The 27,659-nt window shown below is 37.6% G+C and overlaps 1 protein-coding gene and 1 long non-coding RNA gene across 3 annotated transcripts in view; one reads left to right on the top strand and one right to left on the bottom strand.

Annotated features, from left to right (window-relative positions):
- LOC149071156 (lachesin-like) overlaps positions 1–27,659 on the top strand; it is a 193,663-nt gene that overhangs the window by 148,817 nt on the left and 17,187 nt on the right. For both annotated transcript variants that reach the window (XM_089248229.1, XM_089248228.1), the window contains exon 3: positions 17,934–18,141. In XM_089248229.1, coding sequence (XP_089104355.1) covers positions 17,934–18,141 — 208 coding nt within the window. The remainder of the gene's footprint in view (positions 1–17,933; positions 18,142–27,659) is intronic.
- On the bottom strand, positions 10,847–14,270 carry LOC149071157 (uncharacterized). Its single transcript, XR_016194696.1, has 2 exons — positions 13,986–14,270; positions 10,847–13,334 (listed from the first exon to the last, which is right to left on the bottom strand). It is a non-coding gene; the product is annotated as an uncharacterized LOC149071157 (long non-coding RNA).

The following is a 27,659-nucleotide window of genomic DNA, read 5'->3' as shown; positions in this document are numbered from 1 at the left end:
TAAATTTGATGGTTTGAAAGATTAGGTGTGGGTCCCAGACCATATTTTTCACGGTCTAGTAAGCAAAAGAATTTTCAACAAAAAAAGAACTCTTCTGGGTTCTTCGCAAGGCCGTTTTAAGAACATCATGGGCCCGAGCCAAGTGATTTTTCTGATTCCCTACATGGAAAATCCCCAGAAAATACAACTACCTCTCGTTTTTCTGAGGCCTCTCTTCTCTTGAGGCCCCCGGGCCATGCCTGTGTGGGCCCATGCATTAGGATGGCACTGGTTACGACGGCTGGCTTTGCCAGATCCACGCTTGTGGAAGCTACGGTTTCTTTCACAGGCTTCTGTGGTCTAGATACTGTGCTTCTCAACCGTCGGGCCGGAGCAACACCTTCTATAGCAGAAGGGCTCCGTGCGAAGTTCGTGACGTCACTGAAGTCGCCCATTTCCCTTATAGTCATTGGATATACTACTTTCCTTATACTACATTGGATATATTATAACCAACTGGCCGCGGTATCATAAACGTTGAAAACCACTGATCTAGAACCTAGGACAGTTCCCGAGTTTTTGTTTTACCGCCCCTTTCTTCAATTATTGGATGGCAAAGGTATTGTGGTTGAAAGTTCTCGCTTTCCATAGTTGGGTGAGATGCCCCCCCCCCCCCCTGCCTTGTCAGGAAGAAACCACAACATGAAGTGAGGACTGCAGTGGAAAAGAAAAACTTCTTTGCTCGCAAGCAAAGAAAGATAGGGAGAAATTCGCCATGAACACAATTTTGGGAAAACCGCCACCCACCAAAGCCAAAAATTTCCCGCCGAACCGTTTTCAAACCAGCCCAATTTGGCGGGAAAACCGCCAATCTGGCAACTCTGCTTCGGAGTATTTATGCCCTCCGAAGCCCTCTCCTCAGTCGGGGGTTTTCCCCGATCCTGATAGGTGGCCGCTGCTCACGTGACCGTGGCGACTTATCTTTTTCTTCCCCTCCGTGAAAGTGCGCCAAACGATGATTCACCGTCGGGGGGGGGGGAAGGAAGCCTCTCGCGGACAAAAAGGTTAAAAAACGTGTTGAAACAAGAACATGCAAAGATCTTGACTTTACATGGAAATTTGAATTTCTGCTGAAATTATGGGTTGAAAGTTCTGAGATTTTGAATTTGGATTCCTCATTTTATTTGCCGCCGGATGGTATAACTCATGGGCATGGGGAAACAGAGAAAATGTACAAAAATGAGGGATTCAATTTTTTCACGTGTTAATCAATGGGGGGTTTCTAATTAAGGCAATCAATTAGTGTGGGAGGTGTTCCAGGTGGGAATTACATACATGGTGATATGGGAAAATTCAGATGTGACGTGAAGATTTGATAGAATGACAAAAATAATATTTTCCGTCACTTCCCTTGAATATCCATAGACTAAAGATATAAATAGACCGCGCACGCTATTCATAAAACTTGTCGAACGTGAAGAAAAGATGAGCGGTATTGTCGGGGGAAGAACAGGTTCTGCGCTATTACATTTGGCTCGTTTTCGCAGAACATAGTGGTTTCGTGTATGTTGTTGTAACGAAATTTGACTCGATCTAGTTGATGAAAACTTTCCTTCATTTGTTCAATGAATTTCATTCATTCTTTTGTAAAATATTTAGGGAATAAGGGATTCGAAAAAAAAAAATCAATTCTATATAATATAAACAAATATTGAAAAACGAAATTTTTTTATTTTCCAACAGGGATAATTCCTAATAATTTAAGACTTTTGAGTTTTTAAATCTTATAACCTACCTCTTATATATACAGCCTATTTCATTTATATTTTTAAATATTCTCTTCTCATTCACTTTGTCACTTTTAATTTCGAAAATTTATTTTAACTAGGGGTTGTTAAAACATAAAAATTATCTTCCAAGAACATTAAAGTTACTCTAATCATACATTTATTTTGAGTATATAATTATAATGCATCATATTATGTTATGTAATGTAACACACATTCGCACTCATACCATATTCAGTCATTAAATATTTAAACAATAAGTAAAAGTCATCCTTGAAAAACCTTTTATAACCTTATCACACAAAAATGTAAACACTTACATAATATTTCAGGAATAAAATGAATTTTTCAAGAAAATTGCAGAAGCTCATCGTCAGTACTTTTCTAAATTATAAGAAATTGATTGTAGCGTATGTATGTAATAATTTAGAGTACGTAAATGTATGTTACATGTGACATATGTGTAACCTCTTCGCTCCAGAAGTATACATATGTGAATCTTCATTTTTTTTTTAGGCATTAAGTAGTTGTTAGAATGATTCTTTCTTCAAGTTAACATCTGAGGTACACATAGTGACGTCAGATCTTAACTCAGACGGTCCTAATAAAGATATTGACTGAATATTAATTAATCAATTAATTTATTTATTTTTCTTGTTTGAGGGCAATTTAACATACAACAAACACAAATTATTCAATAAAAAAATTTCTTTTCTGTAATAGTTTTATCTCAAGCGTGAAGAGAGGTAAAAATACTATTTTTAGAGGTAGTTACACATTTTTATGCAAAACTGCCATTGTCTAGAGGGTGAGTTTTCATTACATTCTATTTAAATAAAATATTTGAAATAAATTCCTCATTCTGAAAAGCATATTTTCTTCAAGTTGAGCGAAACTCGAATAAGCTCACTAGCTCGCTAAATCTCGCCAAATCTTGCGGAGACGTATATTTCAGTTAAAAGTTAATAAAACTCATTACTTCAATCATTTATTACCAAAAATTATATTAAAACATTTAATAATGGCTCATGACATTTGAATTTTATCAAAACTTCGAACTTTAATTGAATTGAATCCAAAATGGAATCGTTAAAAACTGCGAATACGTCAGAAATCCATTGAATCGTCAATTTAATATTCCAATTTTTAATTTATAAGAAGGGGAATAAGCAAAAAAGTATTCCCTTGTGAAAGGATACTGGCCCCCCCCCCTTTTCCTAAACCGTCCAGAACATCCGAAAGCTGCGCAAGTGTTGACCATTTTAATCAAAAATAAGACAGCACGTGTAGATCGTCATACGAATAGCCATAAGGAAAGCATTGCCAGCGAGATTCCCTGACCAGCCTTTTCACCGGAGTCACGTGACTCCGGATCTTTGCTTCACATTGTAACCCCTCGCGCGCGCTCTATATTATTCTTACTCTGTGTGAATATCATACAACAAAATAATAATACTAACAATCATGATGTAATTTAGTGATTATGTTGCGTGTTTTGGTGTGGGGTTTACATCAATAGATGGGATGAACTAGTGTGTGCAAGTGTGAATTTGTCCATTTCAAAATATATTAAAAAAAACTTTCAGCCTGGCTGAAACATCTAATAAATAATCATAATCGAGTAATTGATGACTGTGTAGTGTTTGTTTTTACGTGTGGGCCACATATACGAATAGGGAGTATTTACGTGTGCATGTGTGTATGAAAAATGAGTGTAATAAGTAATCAGGTTTCATTTTACCTCAGTCTCTAAAACACATCACAGAATAATAATAATGACCATGCACCTTCCATTTTTCCCGTTCTCCATAACAGCACTCAGACTGTTAGGTACACATACTTACACTTCCGGCACAACTCACTAGGTAGTAAATTGCCCATGGCGATAGACCTGAGTTGTGCTCGGTTTGAAAGAAAGTCTAGTGATCTAGGGCGTTCACCCGGAGATTGAAAGGACGTGGGTTCGATTCCCCGCAAAGTCAGTAGAATTTTCTCTATCCTGGTAAAAACCATCACTTGTTATAGTGCTGCCATCTGCCATCTACGTTCCGAACTATCAGTGAAGTGTAATGACTGAATTTTCGCACCGTTAAGGCTGCTGCTGTCTGTGGAGAGACTTTTTAACAGGAATGTCGACTCGGCTTTCGCACCTCGAAGTTCGAAACCACAGAAAAACTTTAGCCGACCACCACTGTGTTACCGTGGGGTTCGAATGCGGGTCATCGCGATGCTAGTTGTCATCCGTCACTATGACCACTCGGTATGTGTAAAGCAGTGTCTCTCGAAGTGTGCGTCGTGGCTCCAAAGGGACGTCACCAACCTTTGTCAAGGGCGTTGCGCTGAGCTGGAGATATGGATGTGTGCCTATTTATGCTTTGAAATGGTTCTTTTATAAGTGTCATTAGTATTATAAGTATTCTGAGGAGCCAAGATGAACCACGAATCGGGCAAGGGAGCCGTGAGTGACAAAAGCGGGAACCACTGGTTAGCTTTAAAGAAAATGCTAGTCTAACCCCCCCCCCCCCACCCTCCGAACTAGCCTTTGTTCTTAATACAAGAGAACAGGGAATTCAGCTGTTGAAAAAAACTGAAGCGTTGAAGTCGATTATGGTGAGCAAAAATATACGACTATAATTTTAGATAAATAAATAAAACTCCATGTATCCCTTATAAAAGATAGGCTGGCGTGTATCTTGCCGGGCTGGGGGGGGGGGGTAGGAAGGTCTCCCCTTATTTCTAGAAATTTTTATACTCTACAAACTCACTCAGAAATTAATTTAATAAGTTCAACGGATCAAACACCTGGATGTTGAGAGGGAGAGAATGGTTATGACAGGGTGCCGAGGAGAAAAAAAACATGGTTCAAATGGAGCCATGGACGAAAAAATGTTCAGATGAACTGATCTAAAGAATGTTTTTCCCAATGAAAACATCACAAATTTAGTGGAATGAAATCGCGGCGCATAATAAATATATATTATATATATAGATTACTCTCTCTCTCTCTCTCTCTCTGTATTTTCAATTTTTTTTTCTTTTTGAGGCTTCAACTTGTGTTAACATGCAGAAGACACATACCGAATATTTGTTGTACCACTTGTAAATTCTTGTTATTGTTGTATTGCTCTCCACCATGAGCATATTGCTTATTTCCTACTGGGGAATAGATAATTGGAGAATAGATTTTTACTTCACAAAACAAAACTCTATTTGTACAATAAAAGTCGTTATAACGACAATTCACAATCAAAGAAAAAAGTGTCGTTATAACGGGCTTCTCATTATAAACGAGATATATATATATATATATATATTTTTTTTTTTTTTTTTTTTTTTTTGCACTGTAGAAACACATAAATAGGAAAAAACAACACAAACTAGATAAACTCAGTTTTCTTTTATTTTGAACTACTTTTGCTGAAATATGCATCTAGCGTCACAGTTAACTGCTTATCCATAGACAATGTACAACAAAGTTTTTCACTCTGGAATTCAGCAGGAGTATGTTCGCTGTACTATTCAAGTGTCCAATAATATTGTTACGAAGGGTAGAATTTAAAAAGGCTGTGAACGCATGCAAGGTTCGCGTGGCATGCGATTGAGAAGAGAAGAACGAGATTCTAAATGGACTCGGAAAGTAGAACTCGAGGGGAGAAGACGTTCGGAAGGCTGCTCTAGTTTAGCAGTAGTTTTAGCAGTTCATATAAATAAAAGCGAGTATTTGTTCTCGAATCCTCGTTCGTGTGATTGTCTACCCATGTTCAAGTCCTCGGCGAAGAATCCTGGAGAGATCCTCACGACGGGACGAATCTGTTGACTAGAGGTTTGACGAGTGACCCGGCGGCGCGACGCAACAATATTTAAGGCAGAGGAAATTATTAAGACCTTTTTGCCTTGTGTCCAGTTTTGGAAGATCCCAAGAAAGGGGAGACAGGGGGCGGGAAGGTTTTTCAAGCGGAAAATAGCAAAGAGGTCAAAACCAGAAATCGGGCCCCACCTGCTCAACTAACATACCTGTAGGTAAAGTGAGGGTTTTCCACTTCCTATATAGATAACGAAGATAAGATGTGGTCTTCATATCTATGAGGGGTTACTCACACGCCCCATTTATAAACACCTATGAATAGAGTGGAAATTTTAGAAAAAAAATTCCACTCTTTCCTGTCTCCATTTTATGTATAGTTCTTATAGAAAAGGGACAAAAACACGCTTTCCGAGAATTTCCGCTGTCGTTATAGCGGATGTGCTCGGATTTTCATTCATAAATACACTCGCTATAAGAGAGTGTATTTTTTGTATCTTTAAACATTAGCTCTTTGGCAATCACTTCCGAATCACTCGTAACAGCGAGATTCTCGTTATAAGCAGTACTAGATATAACGGATTTTTACTGTATTTATTTTATTTGAAGACATTCTGTTCACAGTGGCTCGTACTTCAGACCAATTTCACATCGAGACTTCAATTATAACCACCTTGTAAATCACACAAAAGCTGCACAGTGAATCTCTGCACTTCATTATGAAGTATTTCGTGAGGCTTGTTCCAGTTATTTCTTCGCACATTCTACAGTTTATTATCCTGAAAAATGTTTACATTCGCCAACGATAAAATAAAACTGCGCTCGTGTTTACGTATTACCAGAGCAGAAATCACCAAACAAGGGGAAAGTGGAAACCTGAATCCTTACGAAAAAAATCTCCTGGAAAAAGATGAAATAAAAAATATGTATATATATTTGCTCAGTACTAAAACAATCCAATTTCGTAAATGATGTGCTGTTATTCCAAGAGCTTGAACACGTTGATGCGATAGAAAACAATGCAAAGTAGGTTTGTGTTTTTTTATTGTTTTGTCGTCAAATGTAAACTTTGTTTCTCTGTATTTGAAGTGACAAACTGTTGCGTATAAGAACAAATAAAAATGCCCCCACAGAGTGTTTTCTCGAATGGAAGAAATAGAAGATGTGGCTTATTTCTCGTATATTTTTCTCCAATTTTTTCCCCTATCGTTTCATATTTTTCCCTCCAAAAATCCCTCTCGTTTAAACGAAACACTTCAATCGTATAACGCCTATATACAAAAATAAAATAAATAAAGGCACTCCAACTGGAAGGGAAAAAAAAATTATATATTCTTATATATTTTTGCTGTATACATTTCACTTTATACATCAGTAGGCATTTCGTTCATCTCTTTCGCTGTGGTTGCTTTAAAAAATGGAATATTTGACGTTAGACGTAGAATATACGGATATAATATATATAAATACTATCAATAGCAATAGGTTTGGAGAATGAAGAAAATGCGGTTGAAGAGCATTTCTGATCTTTGTATTTTGAACGTTTTATTTTACTTTCTCTGGACCTGTATGAAGAATGAAGCCGGTTCGATAGGAATTTCCCATGAGGTATGATGAGAGATAAAGGATAACTCAGCTGGAAATATTTTGAAAAGAGCACTATATAATGTTCGACTCTGTTGAATTTTGTTTTTGTTTTTTGAATTAACTATAAGTCCATCAAATTGATCAAAATCCAACTTATTCAAAGGGCGTGGTTTGTCCCATTTCGTTTGGGGGTTGGGGTTCTATTTTGAAAATTAGACTTTTCATTGACTTATAAGAACTTGGTCCAAATCGTCTGCCATTCTTGGAAGACGCGCTGGAATCCATCTTCTGATATCGTTAACATTATCACCTTTAAAAACCATTGTCAATAAACCAAGATGGGCCTCGCAGCTTGGATTTCATTCGAAGGAACAGGCCACAAAAACAGTGATTGGTGAAAATTCATTCAGCAGTCATTGGTGGAAATTCTTGAAGAGGGCTTTAAACCCGCTTCTTCCTATTTCCCATGCCAATGAGAGAAGACCAGGACTCCGCAGTAAATCAGATGCGCGAAGCAGTGGCGTAGCTGAAGAAACATCGCCTTTCTAGCTTTCTTCACAGCAGAAAGCACTAAAATAATAATCGTACTAAAAAATTGGGGTTGTGCCGGCATTTCACCTGCGAAAATTAAGTTTAATTTAAATTTAAACGAGGACCAGGACGTTTAATCTTACCCGACTTTGACAAAAAAAAAAAACTTTTCTATTACACGTGCACTTTTAACTTACACATACTCTCTTGTCTTTCTCTTCATACGTGGCCCCCGTGGCCACAATTTGTAAGCCCGCAGATGGTTCGAAAGAGCCAGGCCCGGGAAGAAAAATTTCATTCTGGTCTGGTCTGATAGTGACTATACGGTAGTTGCTTGTACTCCTACGATAACAAAAAAAAAAATTGAATCGTACCAAATCATCGAATGAGTGGTACAACCATTATACGGCTTCGACCTTGATATTTGAGGTCGTCTTTTAATAATCCCTTGGAATGAAATATCATTGAATGCAAGGACTTTTGTTTTGCTCTGAAGAAAAGGTGCAGTCCATTCACAAATGACAGACATGCTGGACTACCACACCCCTCCCCCCCAAAGTTTAATTTCCTTCAAGCATAAGTGGCTAAAACTTTCTTCGATGAAAGCGGGGCGACCCTCCCCTCGTATCCGTCTACGACTTCAGGGAGGGGGGGATGTTGGCTGGATCAAGTCCAAACAAGTCCTGGGACTATTTCGAATATTTTACCATGTCCAGCTGGAATGAAACTTCAATGTAGTCTGTGAAAAATAGTATATTCGCCAATATACAGGTTGTCCTGTAAGTGCTAATGCAGGTCTTTATCTCATCAACCGCTCGTCAAAAGGGTATGATTCCAATTAAAAAAATTGCTCAAAAGGCATTTAAAAATTGCCCTGTACCACTTTTGAGAGTGAAGATACAGTGTGTCACAAAATAAGAAATTTGTTGCCCTGTACTACAGAGACCAACAGAAAAAATTCCATGTTTCTAAGTGCAATATATATTATATATACACTCATTGCCATACAAATTTGAGCACCCAGAAGAAGTCGTCAAAATGAAACGAAATTTTACACATGTAAGTACTACGTTGATACAAGTAACTGATTAGAAAATCCAAGAAAAATGATCATTTATTGCAGAAAAAAGTACAGATGAACAGAAGTTTTAGTACTCTGTTGGACCCCCCCCCCCCCTAGCGCAAATGCACGATGCGATACGAGCGGGCACTGAGGCATACAAGTTCCGTATGAGGTCCCGAGACATCTCGTTCCACAGTTGCTGTAAATGCGCCTCTAGTTCGACCAACCTCGTAGGGTGTCCAACTTGCCTTCCCAAATGATCCCAGATATGCTCGATTGGTGACAAATCTGGGGATAGAGCAGGCCAGGGAAGGGTGGTAATGTGGCGGAGGCAGTCTTGTGACATCCTTGCTGTGTGTGGCCTAGCATGGCAACACTAGTGGCAACACATGTGGCTGAAGGATGTTATGGACGTACCGCTGGGCTGTCATTGTGCCATGGATCAATATTAGGGGTGACCGTGTATCGTAAGCAATAGCACCCCATACCATGACACCAGCTGTGGGAGCGGTGTGTCGCTGTAAAGCGAAGGCAGGATTGAAGCGTTCACCCCGGGGCCTCTACACACGAACACGATTGTCATCACTGCTCAAGTTGAATCTCGATTCGTCGCTGAAGATGACCTGGTTCCATTCCGTTGCAGTCCAATCCCGTCGTGCTCGACACCACTCCAAACGGAGGCGTTGGTGGGTGGGCGTCATTGGCAGCACACGTAATGGGCGTCGCGATACCAGATGTCCTTCAGCCAGGCGCCTTGCGATGGTTCGGGAAGACACAGGGGCCCGTAGTGAAGCTGCTGCCTGTGTCTGGATAGCGGCCAATGAGGCAGTTGACTCTACGCGTGCGTTTCGGATGATGTGACGGTCTTCTCGACGACTGGTCTATCGAGGGCGTCCTGAACCTGGTCGCCGTGTAAATGACGTCTCTTCTGTTCACTGGTCCCAACACCTCCTCACAGTGAAATCAGAACGGCCTAGTTGACGAGCTACTCGCCGAGCTGACCACCCAGCTTCCATCATCCCGATGATTCTTCCCCTATCGAACTCTGACAACTGCTCATATGGTCTTCGACGTCGGCGTAACGGCATGTCTACCTCAGCATTTCCTTTGCAAACGATTAAATACACTCCAGCAAGCTCTGCTTACCCAATACCTTCTAGAGCAGAAGGCCTGACCCCGAGATTCGTGACGTCATCGAATTCCGTCCTAGAATCGTCTTCCCTGTAAGATCGTTTTCCAGCAGCACCACACACTGTAGCGCCGTCATATATATATTTTTTTTGACCCACCCCGCTGTAATAGATATTTTTTTCTTATAAAAAAAAGGTTGAATTACCTAAGAATTTAGCACTCGAATGGACGAGTTTATACTTATAATTCAACATTATTTTCAAGTATCAATTAGAGGTAGAGTTTTTACGAAAACTTGACAATATTTGAATTACCATTTGACATCAAAATTTCCCCAAGAGAATTTTTCGGAATTTCATTTCTGTTGATTTTAACCAAAAAAATATCCATTGAATACCAAAATTCAAGTATATGTAAAATATCCTTTATTTTTCATTAAGATAGACATATGCAATATTCACTATATATTTTGTCATTTAAAAAATATATACAGTATATACAAACTTTTCACGTAATGTGTATTTTATTGAAAGGAAGAAAAAAGAACGAATGAACAAATATGCTTTGCTCCTTCCAGAAAATTTCAATGAAAACTATGGATTAGATATAGATTGTATGATTCTCATTCGTACACAAATTCATAACATTCAAGTAGTAAAAATCCATTTCAAAAATAGTTTTTTTCTTCAATATATGTCACCAGTTTCTTCTTTGCATAAAATTGTTTTATTATTTATAACTTCTCTTAAACATTCATTTTTATTCGAAGATTCTTTAGAAATAAGCCAGAAAAAAAACAAACCAAGAATACGTAGATTAATTTTGAGGTTTGTTATGAAGCAAAGTGTGATCTATGTTCAAGATTATAAATATCATCAGGTTCATATTTTATTTAGGCTGGGGAGAAAAAATTCTATCCAATGTTTTTCACTACACACATGGAATTACACAAGAAATAAAACTTGCTAGAATTGAAAAACAATCTTTAATTGAACATTTGCATTAAACATGAATTCAACATCATTTTTCAGTTTCTCAGTCACAACGTCATTATATAGAACATAACTAACAACTACAGGAGTTGACACGACAAACCCCTTTAACCAAATTTCGTATGATTATGAAACTTCCATCTTCACACATAACACATAACCATCACACATAAACACATTTCTTTTTCAGTACTTAAATGCTCAGAGTGGAAAGAGTATCTAAGTTTTTTCATGAAAGCATGTGAGCAATATATATATATTCAGAACTTGATGGCAATTTTCTGTGAACGACTAAAATCATAACCACCATCATTTATGTATAACTTTTTTTAAAAAAAAAAGGGAGGTGTAAAATGTACCAGTAATGAGACACTTATTTCAAAGATTTAAAAATAAAAAATGAATTTAAAGGTGAATTTGAAATTTTGAGCTGATAATGATGGATAAATGTTTGACTGATATTGAAAAGTAATTGAGTAAATATTATTTCAAGTTTCGGAGCTAATTAATTAAATGTTAAGTGGCCCATTACTTATACATTTACCGAACTTGATCAAAACAATCAAGTTTCCTCTTTGCACATTTTTCATTCCTAATTTTCCCTTTTTTCTTTGTCACCAAATCATTTTTATTCATACACAGATTTTTGAGTAAAATATTAGATGAAATCCATAAAAAATTTTTGAGCAATATCAGCTTCCCTGTGACAACTACAACATTCATATACATTTCCTAAAATTTCAAACTCTTCCAAGGTGGTAAAAGCTGTGTTTACAAGAACTTCTCTATGCTTACTCTGATTATTATATGTCATTTATTACTATATATGATATGATTATTACTATGATTATCTGATTACTGTGATTACTTTGATAAATTCAGCAGTATCAGTAAAATGAGGGATATTTCTGTCTGGACCCAATATATTTAAAGCCTCGCAAACAAACTAATTGAAGACTGAGTACAAGTTTGATGTTTGTCTCTCTAAATTAAAAGGTCTGAGATTTTCATGTTAGCCCTCTTGCATATGAGACAACATTTGCAGAGTCTGTCATACAGTTGTTTCACTGATGCAAAAGATGCTGTACAAAAATTGTCAACTGAAACATCAAAGTTCAGGTAAAAATAGCACTTGCCATCATTTCTTTGATTCAACCAGTTATTTCTGATATTTTTTAACAAATACACACTATAACAAAAAATAGTGGTCTCGATGGACACCGAGGCTGGGGATACATATATAAATTCTTATGTGGCTTTGTGAACAAGCTCATTGCTTTTCTATTGATAGCATTGTTATCAGTGACAACACCAATAATTGTGAAACCAATATTTTCTAAACCTAAAATAACTTAAGATAACATTACGTAACAATACGTGATTTATCTTGAACACAGGTAAAATATGCACAACTTCTTTAAAAGGGGACATTAGGCTGGAAACTATAAACACAAAAGCACTCTTCGCAGCTTCTTCTGTGTTGAAGGCCATGCCAACAACAGAACCTCCCTTATAATCAAAATAAGGTTTTATGTAAATTTCGTCAACAAGAAAAATAACTTTATCTGCATCAGAAATATATTTTGCTCTGACTTTTATGTACATCAAGAAATTTTGACTCACCTCCTCGGTTGGTGAAACTGGTAGTCGCTGACTAATTTTCCTCAAAGTTGATGGATGAGGCAGTATTATTTTATTGCTAGATCTTATAAATTTGTACACTTGTGGCGAAATTGAATGTAACAGAGTAGCAAATATATGATGTCATTAGAGTATTTAAAGTTGTTTTTTGCACAACGACTAATCTTAATTTGTTCCTCTATAAAATTTATCAGTAATTCATTTTCACCAGTCTTCAAAGAAGACAGAGCATCATTGAAGAAATCTATTTTAGAGGAATTTTTTCCTCACACATAGGATTCATACTTTTAAGTGTGTCTAATATATCAATTAAGTCATTGAAATTTGTGAACTTATATGGGAGGGTAAATTTTGTAATTCTTTTCAATGCAATACTTTTTAGATAAACAGAAACATTAAGATTACTTACAACCACTGAATGCGAAATCTGTGGGTATGGTTGTATATCCAAATGATAAACACAAAATTTTTCACTGATTCGACACTTCATAAAAATTGTCAAGACCAAATGTTTCAACACATCACTGTAGATCTTCCATACTGCTGATTTGTCTCTGCTGAGAAAATGTTGCTGCATCAGTCACACTTTCCTCAAGGGCCGTTTTTAAGCGTTCATTCTTTCAGTGTTTTTTGTAGTTTGGAGATAACCTTCGTTTAATAGGAAGTGTCATAGAAGTTGATGGATATCCTTCGAAGAGTCACGGCACAGCGTTCTTTCTTCTCTTAATTATCAACGGAGCTGTTAAAGTATTACCACTGTTTCTGTCAAAAGCTGAAGATTCTGTTAACAAATCCATGGCCAGAAAATGCAGTTCACATACCTAGACATAAAATAAGCATAATCAGACTGATGGCTATTGGTAATAACATGAAATTAATTTAGTCTCTGACCATTACTTGTTCTCCATAAGAGATGGGACAAATAATCTGCTGCTAAATTATATATAATATACTATTATTATAACTAGTTAAATACTAGTTCATAAATTATATGGTGCATTACTAGTTAGGAGTAAATAATGATTTACATTTCCTTGATTGGATATGAAATTGTAATTAATTAAAAACAAAAATCATTTGGTAATATTAATGTACTATGACGTATCATTGTCAAATTTTGTCAGTATCATGGCAATATCTCCCAATTACCAGTTTTACAATATCTATTGAAATAAAAAAATTCCATACTTAAAATTCAATATTTAAAATTACCAATAATTTCATTTCTTAATTAAAAACACTAATTTCATTTACAATTGTGATGAATTTTAAGGAAATTAATATTCGGCCACGAAATATTTGCTATCTGGCCAAAACATTATCTGAATATTTGGTACTCGGTTATTCCGCCGAATCACTATTTGTCCCATCTCTTCTTAATATCGGAGTTGATTTTTTTGCATTCCGTTGTTTTTTTCTTTAATTTTTCTTAAAGAATAAAACAATATAATGTTTACGAAATGAGCACTTACACTACTGCGATCATTCGGTACGAAGTCCTTTCTTTGGATGGAATTCAACCACTTCTTCTTCAGATCTTCACATTTCGGAAAATAAAATACAGATACTTTTGGGTCAGACATATTTCTATAAAAAAAATATCTAATCGACGACCACGTGCCTTCGTTAATGGCGATTTCTTGGGAGAAGCAGAGCGTGGATCGGGGGAGAATGCCGAGAAGAAGAAATTCTCTTTCTCGTTTAAGCCGGAGTGTGGTGACGTCACAGCATCGAAAATATCTCGGGCGAAGGCCTTCTCTCTAGAAGGTATTGGCTTACCTGTTTTATACTCCAAGGAGAACGAAGTTCAACGCCCTCTAGTGGCATTACGCAATGCGCAATCACGCTGCATTTCTAATCATTTGCATATCTGCCCGACATGTACCTTCAGGCCAACTTTCGTTCCGATCCCACAATTATTTCTTGGTGCGCAAATTTTTATGGTAATGAGTGTATGTATGTATATATATATATATATATATATATATATATATATATATGATAAGATATCAGAATACAAAAATCGGAGAAAAGTTATGAAAGAACAGCGCGTAAGATAACGGACAACGCTCCTTTCCCACGTTCATGCTGTACTTTCCCAGCGTTTCTCTGATTTTGAATTTCAAATATCTCAGTGAATATTACATTTAGGAACTTTGAATTTTTTTTGGCCTCGGGAGAGACCGGGAAATAACTTTGTAATTGGAAGTTACAGGACGGGAGAATGGTATAAAAATTTAGATTTTCAATTTTGTTACACACTGTATTTTCACTCACAAAATACAAATACAAATACAACGCCACAACAGGCAAAATGCCCAACGAGGTGGCTGAGAAAAAGATGAACATAAAAATATGGATGTCATATATTTCAAAAATACAGCAACCCAATTAAAAATGCAATTAACAAAAATTATAAACAATATATACACGTGATAAAATATTATACAATGCCCATAAAGAATACTTATGGTTGTCTTATTATAAGTATGAATAGTTTCTCGATTTACCCGAACATGTTTATCGTATTTCTTTTTAAACGTGTCAATTGTGTTACAATTTACTACCTCCGGGGGTAAGCTATTCCATTTATTAACTGGTACAGGATAATTTTTTAACGCCTGTTGAGCATTTTTTAAACTGAAACTATACATGCATCTACGACCGACGGTTTATGAGATAAATGCCACATTAGCACCTAAGGACACCCTGTATATTTGAATATTGACTTATTCGAATTTCTGAAGAAATGCGCCTAATGCAGTGATCCTCCAACCATTTACGCTTCAAGTATCCCATGGAAATACGTATGAGATTGAGGCTTACATAGCCCCTGGAAATACGCACGTTGCTTGCGTAACCACAGATATGCATGCACTCAGCACATCCCAGAGGTAGAAGGCCTCCGCACGGGTTGCCATAAACGTCATTCAGACTACCTAGCAAGTTTGCCGCAGTTTGGAACACAGCATCCTATTCCGTTTCTTCTTATTCTAGTGTAGAATATTCCTGATTGGCTCACAAATACCGCATAGTGATTGGATGTGGGGCATAAAAATCGCCAATTCTGAGCCCGATCATTTCTATTCCGTACAATGATGATACTGGCACGAGCAAGGATTTTTTTTCCCCCTGAATATTCTGAGGGAAAATGGACTACCTACTGACGTCAAGAGCAGCGTGCAGAGGCCTTCTATCTCTAGGAGGTGCTGATGCACTCCCCCTCCATAAAAGGTATATGTGTATACCCGTTTAAAATGTGTCCTAAGACTTGCTTACTCTCCTAGAAATGCGCAGATGAGAACATCCCTCGATATTCTGGGAGTCTTGTGTATCCCTAGAAATGTTCAAAAGGCTTGCTTATCCTTAAATACTTGTACGAGGCATGATTACCACCTTTTATTGCGTAGATAACAAAAGTATTTCTTGAAATGCATAGGATGCTTCCATGTTCCCTAGAAATGCTAGGATGCTTCCATGTTCCCTAGAAATGCTAGGATGCTTCCATGTTCCCTAGAAATGCTAGGATGCAGCATAGAAATTGTCTAGAAATTCGTAAGAAGCTCGCGTAAAACTAGAAAGGGGTAGCAAATATACCAATTTTGACAAATGCATAGACTTTCCGAGACCGATACAACCGAGAGACACCCGGGTTCTATGACACAAGGTGATTTAAGCACGTTGTCCCATGAGAACTCCGTTTCCTCAAAAAATTTATCGAATATTAAAATTACATATCGCCAGCCATCACTGGCAGCGAATACGAATTTTCAAGTTTTCATACATGGGCAGGTGCAATCGTGGTACACATAGCCAGTGAGTGCCAGCTAATTTAATCAAAAAAAAAAAAGCCGCTGTGGTGGTCGAGTGGTCATAATGACGGACTCGCATCGCGGGAACCCGGGCTCGAGCCCCACCGTCACCACAGTGGTTGTCGGCTGAAGTTGGTTTTCTATGGTTCCCAACTTCAAGGCGCAAATGCGAGCCGATCTCCCCGTTAAAAAGTCTCGCCACAGAGAGCAACAGTCCTACAAACAGTTGAAATATTCAGTCACTACACATCCCTCACTTCACTTCTGAGATATAGATGGCAGCACTGAAAAATCATACACAACACTAGATACGCACTCAGACTGTTAGGTACACGCACTTACACTTCCGGCACAACTCACTAGGTAGTAAATTGCCTATGGCAATAGACCTGAGTTGTGCTCGGTTTGAAAAAAAATAATAATAATTTAATCAAATCGAAATTGAATTTTTCAAATAAAAACCAACCATATGTATAAAATCAGTAATAAATCAATGAAAATAGGATTATTTTTCACCTAAACCTCATTGTCCTACCTTGTACCCCTCCCCCAGGATATGCGTACTACAAGTTGGGAGCCACTGACCTAATACATCAAAGAACATTCCGAAATTTCGTGACTTCGGAGCCTAATCAGAATCATAATTGATAGCATATCTATTCGCAGGATAAATATGGCGCTCCAAATACTGTGTGAGTATGAGTTGCAAGTCATCTCACATATAGAGTGGTTAAAACTAGGGTGTGTTCAACTTTCAAAAGTGTGCGGGCCATTTCAATACTTTGAAAACGTGTCACGGACCACTTAATAAACTGATCTGAAACAGCGCTGCAGGCTATTTAAGCGATCTATAAATGTGTCGCGGGTCTCTTAAGTGATCTATAAATGTGTCGCGGGTCTCTTAAGTGATCTATAAATGTGTCGCGGGTCTCTTAAGTGATCTATAAATGTGCTGTGGTTCACTTGAGTGCGGCGAATAATTTATTGGTCAGTAAATGTTTCACGAGCCACTTAAGTGCTCAGAAACTATGCTGAGGCCCCCCCTTCAGTGATCTGGAACTGTGCCACGTGTCACTCAATTATCTATAAATGTGCCACCGGCCATCTGAGTAATCTGTAACAGTTCCCTGGGTCCCTTAAGTGACTTGTTAATCTGCTGCGGTCGCTGCTTGAGTACTCTAGAATGGCACCATGTCATGTGATGACCTGTGAATATGCCGTAAATCACTCGTGTGATCTAGGAATGTGCTACAAGTCACTCAAAAGCGATGTGGAACTCTACCACGAGTCACTTAATTGATCTGAAAATGTGCTGCTTAGTTCATTCTACAAACTTAGTTTAGGGGTTGCAGGTCACATCAGATAACTCCAAGGGCCACATTTGGCCGACTGGTCATGAATGGGTTATAACGTGAAACCATCAGTAGCCGACATGGTGGGAAAGCCCATATAAAATTTTCATTAAATTGTAGTTTTTGGTCTAATTTGCCTTATTGAATGCATAAATGGCAACAGTGCTATAAAAATCATGCTGAATCATCAGAATTTTTTTCATGTGAGTGTGTGAATGGCATTGACTTATACTTCATGAATTTTCTGTTTCCATAGGTAGCATGGATAAAAATGGATACCCAGACGCTACTGACAATTCACACTCATGTAATAACGAGGGACAATAGGATACGCGTCACCAATAACAATCATCGACAGTGGTACCTGCACATAAAAGAAGTCGGCATGAAGGATCGAGGGTATTACATGTGCCAGATCAACACTGAGCCCATGGTTAGCCAGCAAGGATTCCTCGATGTCATGGGTGAGTAATTGCACCCACTCATAACACTTATATATTAAATATCATGATTAGAAAAATGAGCTTCAATATAAGAAGCTAACTTTTAACATTTCTACGCCAGCCTGAAGCGAATATATTCGCATACTCAACTAATGTGTTCGTGTTACAGTCGAGTACAAGTCGCGTGTTTGTCTTCTTCAATTCGAACACCCATCACTAAAGTGGAGCGGCTGTAATTCGATTTATTCCGAAACATTCCAGGTAATTTGCGAGTAATTCGTTCTGGAATATTTGCCTTGAAAGTTTGCGGAGAAACCTCCAAATTATACCTTTCGTATGTCTAATTCCCACCTGATTTATCGCTAAATCAAATCTCTCACTCATAACGTATTGCCTTTTTGGAGTAAAATAATTGACGAGCAAGTTTTTAGATGTCCCGTTAACTAGTTATTACGGTACGACACAGTGTCGCTGTCTAACGTGTGTCAAAATGCACATTCAGTACATTCATAAATGAAATTTTTTTAAACGAAATTAAGGTTGGATTAGAAAGGAATAAATCTAATTCAACTGCTTCTGGCAACGAATCAACCCACTAAAATGATAATATTTATCAAAATATCGGCATTGAATGAGCCAGTTTTTTCTACTTTTAGTATTGTTACATTATTTTAGAAATCAATGTAAGTCAGTTATTATGTAAGCAATTATTCCTGACAAGAGTGTTATATACGGCATTTAAGGGTGCCCACGAAGTTGTTTAAAATAGGGCAGGGGTGTCACGAGGTATTTATAATATTTATTTCATTTTCTCAGGATCAACTTAGTATGTAAAAATTTTGAGGGTCTCGCCTTACAGGGAAAAATTCATACACTGCACCTATTATGGTTTACGGAAAATTTCACACATAACAGTTCACTGAGCATAACTGACCTTCAACGTGGTTCATCGTCACTGCAGTTTTCATAATCCACTGACAGAACCATTCATCTTCGTACGATACAACTTGAAGGTAATTAATCGGTGCATATTCCGTCAGGATTATCGACGCATTTTCAGGGTGACTGACTGATGTACAGTTCACTTTCAAAGTAATATTCATCGGCGCTTTAATATACCGACAGGATTATTCATCGACGCACAGTACAACTTCAGGATAATTTTCTCTCTCTTTCACACGCAATTCACTTTCGTGGCAATTGATCGGCACACAATTCATTTTCACACTTTCAGAGTAATTCAGACATAGCAAGATTACACATCGACGCATGATACACCATCATGGTAATTCATCGACACACGATTACGATTCACCTTCAGGTAATTAATCAACGCTCAAATCCACCGACAAGATAACTCTAGGTCCACGATACAATTTCAGGGTAATTCATCGAAGCACAATTCGCCTTCATGGTAACTAATCGACGCAGAATCCCCTCCCAGGATAATTCATCAACGCAGAATAACCTTCTGAACGCTTAATCAATCGTCAGAATTATTCATCGACGCACGATGCACCTTCACGGTAATTTATCAACACACAAATCATCTCCAGGATAATTCATCGATGCACAATTAGCCTTCAGGGTAATTAACCGGCACTCAATCCTCCGTCAGCATTACTCATCGAAGTTTAATTCACCGACAGGATTATACTCATCGACGGTCAATCCACCGACAGGCTTGCTCATAGACGCACGATTCAACTTCGGGAGTTCCTCAATTCATCGTCGCGCGATACACCCTCAGGGTAATTCATTGATGCCCAATTCACCTCAAGGGCAATCCTCCGACGCACAATACAACTCCAGATAAATCCATCGAAGCATCATCGGCGTAATTAATTAACGAAAAATTCACGATAGGATTCATAGTTTCCATTTATACAGAACTCAACCGCTATGATAATAATGGGTTATATAGATGTTATTGTAGACAATATAAACAAAAAAAATGTGGTTATAAAATAATTTTTTTGCAGGACGAAGACAAAGAAATAAAATCTCACCAAGGGGGTAGTGCGCTAACCCCTTAGTGGGGGCACTTCCTGCGGCAGTAATGTGATCTGCATTGGTTGTTTCCGCACGTTTGCTTGTCTGCGTCTAGAGCCGGTGCTTATCATGTCACAGGTACCGTTCCTATGCCATGCATGGTTTTTCACTGCGCAAGTTGGCAATGCATAAAAGAGTTGCCATTTGAGTTTTCCGAAATACCGTAACCGCGAGAGTAAGAGGTTTTTGTTTCTACTCCTTTTCTCGAGCACATCGTCTGAAACATCTGGGATCTGGAACTTTCCTGCTTGGAAAAAACGTTTCGTCCCCAATACATTTCGCCGACGTAAATTTCGCCCCCGAAAATTTAGCACCTGACCTAAAAGTATGAGTGACTGACTGACTGTAGTGACTGTGACTCAATAGGTCACACACTCACTCACTCACTCACTAGGTCACTCACTCGCTCACTCACTAGGTCACACACTCACTCGCTCACTCACTAGGTCACACACTCACTCACTCACTCACTAGGTCACACACTCACTCACTCACTCACTAGGTCACACACTCACTCACTCACTCATTAGGTCACTTATTCTATCTCTAGGTCACTCCACTTACCAACACTAACCACTCACTCGGTCATTCCTCGCTCTCTTACTGGCTCACTGACTCGTGTCGAACTATTGTCGGTGAAATGTTTTCTGTGAAAATTTTCTGTAAACCACTTGCGTGACGGTGATCTGCTGTCCCTGAATTGTTGTCAGAGAATTAACCAGACACAATCTAATATGGGCCTAACTCTCCATACAAAAAGAAAGAAACAAATTCACACACAATCATCCAGGCTTATATCAATGTAAATACGAGTACAGTATATTCAAAACCAGAAAACTTTATGGATAAGCGCTATGGGTTCCAGCGAAAACCTACAGTATCGGTGCATGCATGCATATTGTATTTGAAGCATATATGCGAATAAAGATAAGGTCTCATATTATAGGTATTCTGCTTTTTTTTTACATGAAAACGTTACCTACGTATATTTTACACGAAACATGTCAGTTGATACTCTAACACCATTCCGGCAAAGAGAAGAAATCGTATAGAATTCTGTAACGCGTACGCAAAAAAAACGTAGCAATACACTATCTTATTCACATTTTTAGCGTCTCATAAATTAGCGAACTTGTGATGTGAAGATGCGAGAAAGAGAGCGATCCACATGTACATTTGAGCAGAAAGTTGCTTATTCCCATTGCGGTTCCCTTCGGCAGCTTCTCCAGAAAATTGATTACCAGGACTGAAAGTAGGAAAAAAGTAAATAAAAAATAAATAAATATACGTATAAATATTGCTAAGGATATAACAAATCCACGTTAGTAAATGTTGGGATTTATCTCAATTATAACCTTTCCGTAGGTGGTGTGGGAATTGGGATGCGCATAACTTGCGAAATGATTATGAATATTTGCGTAGACCGTGAGAGAAATCAGCGTAAAAAGAAGTCACTTCTGATGTAAAACGTCTAGGAATTTCTGTGTTAGAAGTTTCGCAAAATGTCACTGGAGTTATCATTATTAATCTTTTTATATTAATCTTTAATCGAAAATGCCTGCGGATGTTAGAATTATTATTTCATCAAAATGATCGTAAGCACTGATTCTACGTACAGTGTGAAAAATAATTCTGTGGTGTTTGGTAAGAACACGATACCTCCAAAAAAATGACTTTTTGATCTAAAAGTTGGTCTTGCTAATTGTAACTAATTAGACGTGAGATAAATGCACAAATACGTACAAACGGCTAAACAGCATTCTGATGTATGATATTTTCATTTGTATTTGTGTGTATGCTTTATTTTTGATTTTTAAATGAAAATGAACATGCTTAAATCTCAAAAATGTGATTTTGGAGTTATGTTCTGACCGCACACCACAGTATTATAATACTCTTAAATTTCAGTGAAATCATAAGAAATAGCAAAGCGGAAAATATCGAAATATTTCAAGCTGTTTTATGACGGTGCAAAATAACTTCCTACCAAATGTTGGGAATTTTAAAACAAAATATTTTCACATTATATTATATGGAAGAACAAAAGAAAAAAATGTAGGCGAAATTATAAGACACCTATTGATTTTTGAGGGGAAAGTAAAATAAGATCCAACCAAATGATATACAAACTTACCAAACGCAATATTTTGTACTACCACCTCTGTCACTAATCAAAGCATTAAGGAGTCATTCAAATATTACGTCGCATCGATGGGGGAGGGGGCTTTTGTATGATGCTTACGTCATCAACCCCCCCCCCTCTATGAAAATATGAAACATTCTTAATGGCATCTTACTCGGTGCGCCAAAAACGAGGGAAAACCTTTTGATAGTTTGTGGGCACCTGAAGTAACATTCCCCCTATTGATAAGTGCTCTACAGAACCACTTTTGTGATCTGTAAATGTTTCGCGGATCCAAGTGATCTGGAAATGTGTCCGGGCTGCTTAAGTGCTCTGAAACTGTGCCACACATCACTCAAGTGATCCGTAATTATGCCGCGGATCACTTAAATAATCTGAGAATGTGCCGCGAGTAACTTGAGTGATGTAGAACCGCACCGGGGGATGCTTCAGTGCTCTAAAACTGTGCCAGATGTCACTCAAGAAATCTGTAAATGTGTCACGGATTGCTAAGTGTTCTGGAACTGTGTCCCGGGTCATTTAAGCGATCTGTAAATGTGCCGCTTAGTTCATTTTTACAAAATTAGGTTTGAGGAGGGCAGGCCACATCAGAACACTTCCAGAGCCATATTTGGTCCACGGTCGAAGGGCCTTTATGCGATCTACCACACATGGCTTAGAGGGTGAGCCGTAATGAATTCATTAAAGATAAATTTTGAATTCATAGCCTTCAAATAGCATTGAAATGAACAGAAATAGATTATAATAACATATAAAGGTTTTTTCTTCCGAAATTTCAATTTTAAAGATATATATTTTTTGCATTAAAAAAATAAATTTTTGATCGGGGGGGGGGGAGGGGCAACGAGCCCTAAAATACCCCCTCCAAATATGGCGGCTTTTAGATTTTCTCGATGGAAGAAAACTGCCTCCTACCTGCGTATACTGATTTGCAAAGGATGCCCTACAAGTTTTCCATGGAGTTGACTTTAGGGGGAACGAACCGGCCATGAAAGAACATTGATGTTTTCTAGCTTGAACCACTGCTTTGTGTGGCCTGGCACACGAATTTGCGCTTTATCTTGTTGAAATATGCAGGAGTCTTCGCCGCAACCTCTCTTTTGTCTACCACCGTGAAGTTTGTTTTCACGGTCCCGGGTTCGAATACAAGGGGGGATATAGATAAGATATTTTCCCTTACGAACTTGAGGTGACACACCGATAGACAGCGCCTATTTATTTCCTACCCATATCATTAATAGCAGTAAATTGCAATATAGCGATACTGCCAGAGTTGATGTTTAGTGAAGTAGTCTTCACGACAACGAACTTCTTTATATATACCATGTTGCTCCTGCAAAAGTTCTGCATCAGAAAATGCTCCCACCAAGCCATCAGAGCCACCACCCATTTGACAACTCATTGATTGCTGTGTTTCGAACCTCAAATCATGCCAATATGAATGGGAACAATCTGAATCATCGAGATTGAATTTCTTTTCGTCGGAGAACATAACAGAATACCACCGATGAGTGCAAGGCGTGGTACGTTTTACGAAAGTCAAACGATGTTTGTTTTTCAAAGTTAATGTGGAGGGTTTTTTCTTCATTTTCATGAATCTGATGTCACTTGTAGAACTTAGAACTCCCGAAATTGTTCGCCGTGAGCACTTCAGTTTGTAAGTCAGATTTTATATTTCTGGATGACATTTTGCTCCTTACTGCTAGAGCACAAACATTGCGCTTTGATCGGACAGACAAGCATGGGGTACGCCCAGATCGTATTCCACGGTTTAAAGCATTTGTGACGGCACATCGAGAACGTCCACAATTTTATTTCCTACGTACTTTTTATAAACGCCGGTGCCCCATGCAATAGCCAAATTTCACGAATTTCGCTTTCTTAAAGCTCTGTACCCATCGGCATTTTTTTTCTACTGATAAGATAGTTGTAGAGAGTGAATATTTTTATTGGTTTGTTATCGAGTGACGTAAAAAACTATTTGCATAAAGTAACGCAGTGCTACGCTACTGTAAAATAGTGGAAATGAATATAAAAAGACATATTTCTGTCATTCTAATCTCTTACTGGAATTCACAAAAATACTGAAATATCGAAAACTAATTCTCGGTCGTCCTTGTAGTTTCACTCACAACATGACCAATACATGCAATTAAGTTTAATTATTGTGTAAATATTGTTTCCGTTTTTCCTGTGGTGTCTTATAATTATGTCTATTTCACCGAACACCAACTCTGGCCATATCGCTATATCGCAATTTACTGCCATTAATGAGTTGGTTTGGAAACGAAGGCACCATCTATCGGTGGTCGCCTCAAGCTCGTTAGGAAAATATCTTATGTGCATTTTCCCCCCTGGGTTTGAACCTGGAACCGTAACAGCAACCTTCACGGTGTCGGACGAGTTATAATTATGTCTCGCACTGTAGGTATATTCTTTGAGAAAATCATTGAAGCAATTATTTTCCCAAGTTTCTTTCCTTACTAACAATCGAACCATGTTTACATTTTGATGACGCTATCATACATCTGTTTTCATTACACGAAATAATATTATTGATTAATACGAAAGTTTTTTTCAGTGTTTTTCTCGCAGAAAATCCTTTGTAAAAACCAATAAGACCAGTTTCTTAACATCAAGCGACTTAGTTACGTTCTACATTTCACTGTTTTCCTCGATGTCAGCTGATCTCCCTGTTAAAACATCTCACCGCAGAAAGCAACAGACCTACAACGGTGCAAATATTCAATCATCACGCTTCACTCATAGTTCGCAAAATAGATGGCAGAATTAAAATTCATGCAAAACACAAGATACGTACTCAGAGTGCTGTTAGTTACACATTCACACTTCCAGCGCAATTCATACGGTAGTAAATTGCCCATGGCGATAGACCGGCGATGTGCTCGACTTAAAAGAAAGAAAGAAAAGTGGTTTTCTCTCCACTTCTTCTTAACGAGATTCCACTGTATTATATTAGGTAATATTTATATTGCACTGTGCTTGAAGGTACAGTCCAACTTCAGATTACGAATGACTCTGTTTACGAGTATTTCACAAAACGAGAGAGATTTTTTTAATGAATTTTTCGCTTGATGTACGAACGATGTTTCGCGAGATCAAAAATTATATAAAAAAATTGCTGACCATATATACGGAAATTTCGTATCACAAATTCTGAAAAATACTTCACATCACCGTCACCAAAAAAAAAGATGCCAAAGGCGAACGAAGTTGCCAATTTTACTAAAATCTCAGACAAAATCACCAATGGTGGGAAATGAAGTAATACTGTAAAGTGAAAATGAATTCGAAGGTGAACGTTTTTAAATTGCCAGGGCTGACCATATTTCCACGAGCAAAATACTTGAATTTGAGATCTCAAACACACACACATATGGGAAAATGCGGAATTGCCAGTTGTGGTCAAAACCGATTCCAAAAGAAAGCACAATTGCCAATGATGACTGAAGCGTAGCCGGTCAATTTGTCGCACTCAACTTGTCGCGCTCAACTCGTCGCGCCTCAATTTGTCGCGGTACAAATTCGTCGCAGTGCCAATTCGTCGCGGTACAAGTTTGTCGCAATACAAATTTGTCGCAGTATCAATTCGTCGCGGTACAAATTTGTCGCAGCTCCAATTCGTCGCGATACAAATTTGTCGCAGTGTCAATTCGTCGCAATACAAATTTGTCGCAGTGTCAATTCGTCGCGGTACAAATTTGTCGCAGCTCCAATTCGTAGCTGTGCAAGTTTTCCGCCGTGTCAATTCGTCGTGACGTCAATTTATATATTACAGCGCAGAATCAATTCGTCGAACCGTCGATTCTTCACTGTACATATTCCACGCGAGCTTGTATGTAGGTTTTTGTCTTACACGTGAAATAAAAACATGAACAAAAGTGTACACGCAGTTAACTGAAAATAATTATTTTTGTTAATGCAGAAAGGCCATCGAAATTAAAATTTCAATATCAATTACATTTATAAATTTAACTGCATATAAAAGTTTAATTATATTAGAAAATTCGGTTATAAAAATTTGAAATGTTAAATAATTGATTTTTGTTGTGATAAAATTTCAATATCATGTGGAAAAATTTCGGTTTGTATGATATTCCCCAAATTACAGTGAGCCTATCTTTAACGGTAAATTTCTATCTGCCCCATGGGCTCACGAGTTTCTCTCGCCTCCCCCTTTCTTCAAGAGTCACCAACACTTACCATTACAGTATCTCCATAAGAACCTGAAATATTTAATTAATTAATAATTCAATAAAATTAATATTTAATTTTCACCGTATAAGCCGCACTTCCCGCTTTTGTTGGGATTTCTATTTCTCACAACGGAGGGAGTTGGGCGCAGTTCAAGGATGGAAATGTACAGTGCTTATGAATGACGATTCGATGAAGTTTTCATAATGCCCACAGGATGAGCACCGACAAAGGCAATGTAATCACCAATAAGAAAGATGATTATGGGTCAGTCGCATAGATACAATATAACCATTAATGTTATGTTTATAATCAGTCGCATATCTTTGGCTGGCTTGTTTGAATATTTTCACAAAGTTTTCATTAGCGTCTAAGCTTTTGGTACAAGGTTGGTGTGCTCGGTCTACATATTTCTGTTGGCATAAACATGGAATATTGCAAAACCGAACGTGGAAATGATATGTTGGTTTACGTGTGTGTTTAAAAGTTTTTTCCGCCATAATTCATGTTCCGAAATTATAAAAACTTTTAATGCAATTCAAAATGAATTAGACTATTATTAATTATCTTTATTTGAGTTTTTTGTTGTATCTTAAAAAGAGATACAGGTTATACGGATGACAAAAAATAATGTAGTACTTTTTAAAATTAAATTGTTTGAATTCAATTTAAATTGCAATAAATTGAATTCTTCTACGTATCTTAAAAAAAAATTATGGTAGTTCATAATACCATCACGTATTATTCTATAAATCATCATCGGGTTTTTACTGCGATATTCACGTATATAAGTGTAAATAAAATGATACTCATAGCACTGAAAATAAATAAAGGTTTAGATATTGTGGAGTGTTTATATGTACGATACGAATTGTTTTTAAAATTAAAATTATCCTAATAAATGTAGACTATAATCAGAGGCGGATTTATAGTTTTCCCCACCTGTGGGCTATTCAAACCTTGCCTTCCTTCTTCCTTTCTAATTCATGTTCTTAATCACCAATTACTTAATTTTGGTCACGCCCTTTCACTTGAACTTGTCATTTTGGGATAAAGCCCGCATACCCCCTCCCCACCTAGGAAATATACCTCTGAATATAATAATCTTACATTGTCTGTTAATGTTCAT

The sequence above is a fragment of the Pholcus phalangioides genome, unplaced genomic scaffold (assembly GCF_987345545.1).
Source record: "Pholcus phalangioides strain wild (caught in Gottingen) unplaced genomic scaffold, Ppha-v1.0 ptg000019l_1, whole genome shotgun sequence".
In the NCBI taxonomy this organism is placed as follows: domain Eukaryota; kingdom Metazoa; phylum Arthropoda; class Arachnida; order Araneae; family Pholcidae; genus Pholcus; species Pholcus phalangioides.
The sequence above is the reverse complement of the archived record's forward strand: the minus strand, read 5'-3'. Positions and strand labels throughout refer to the sequence as shown.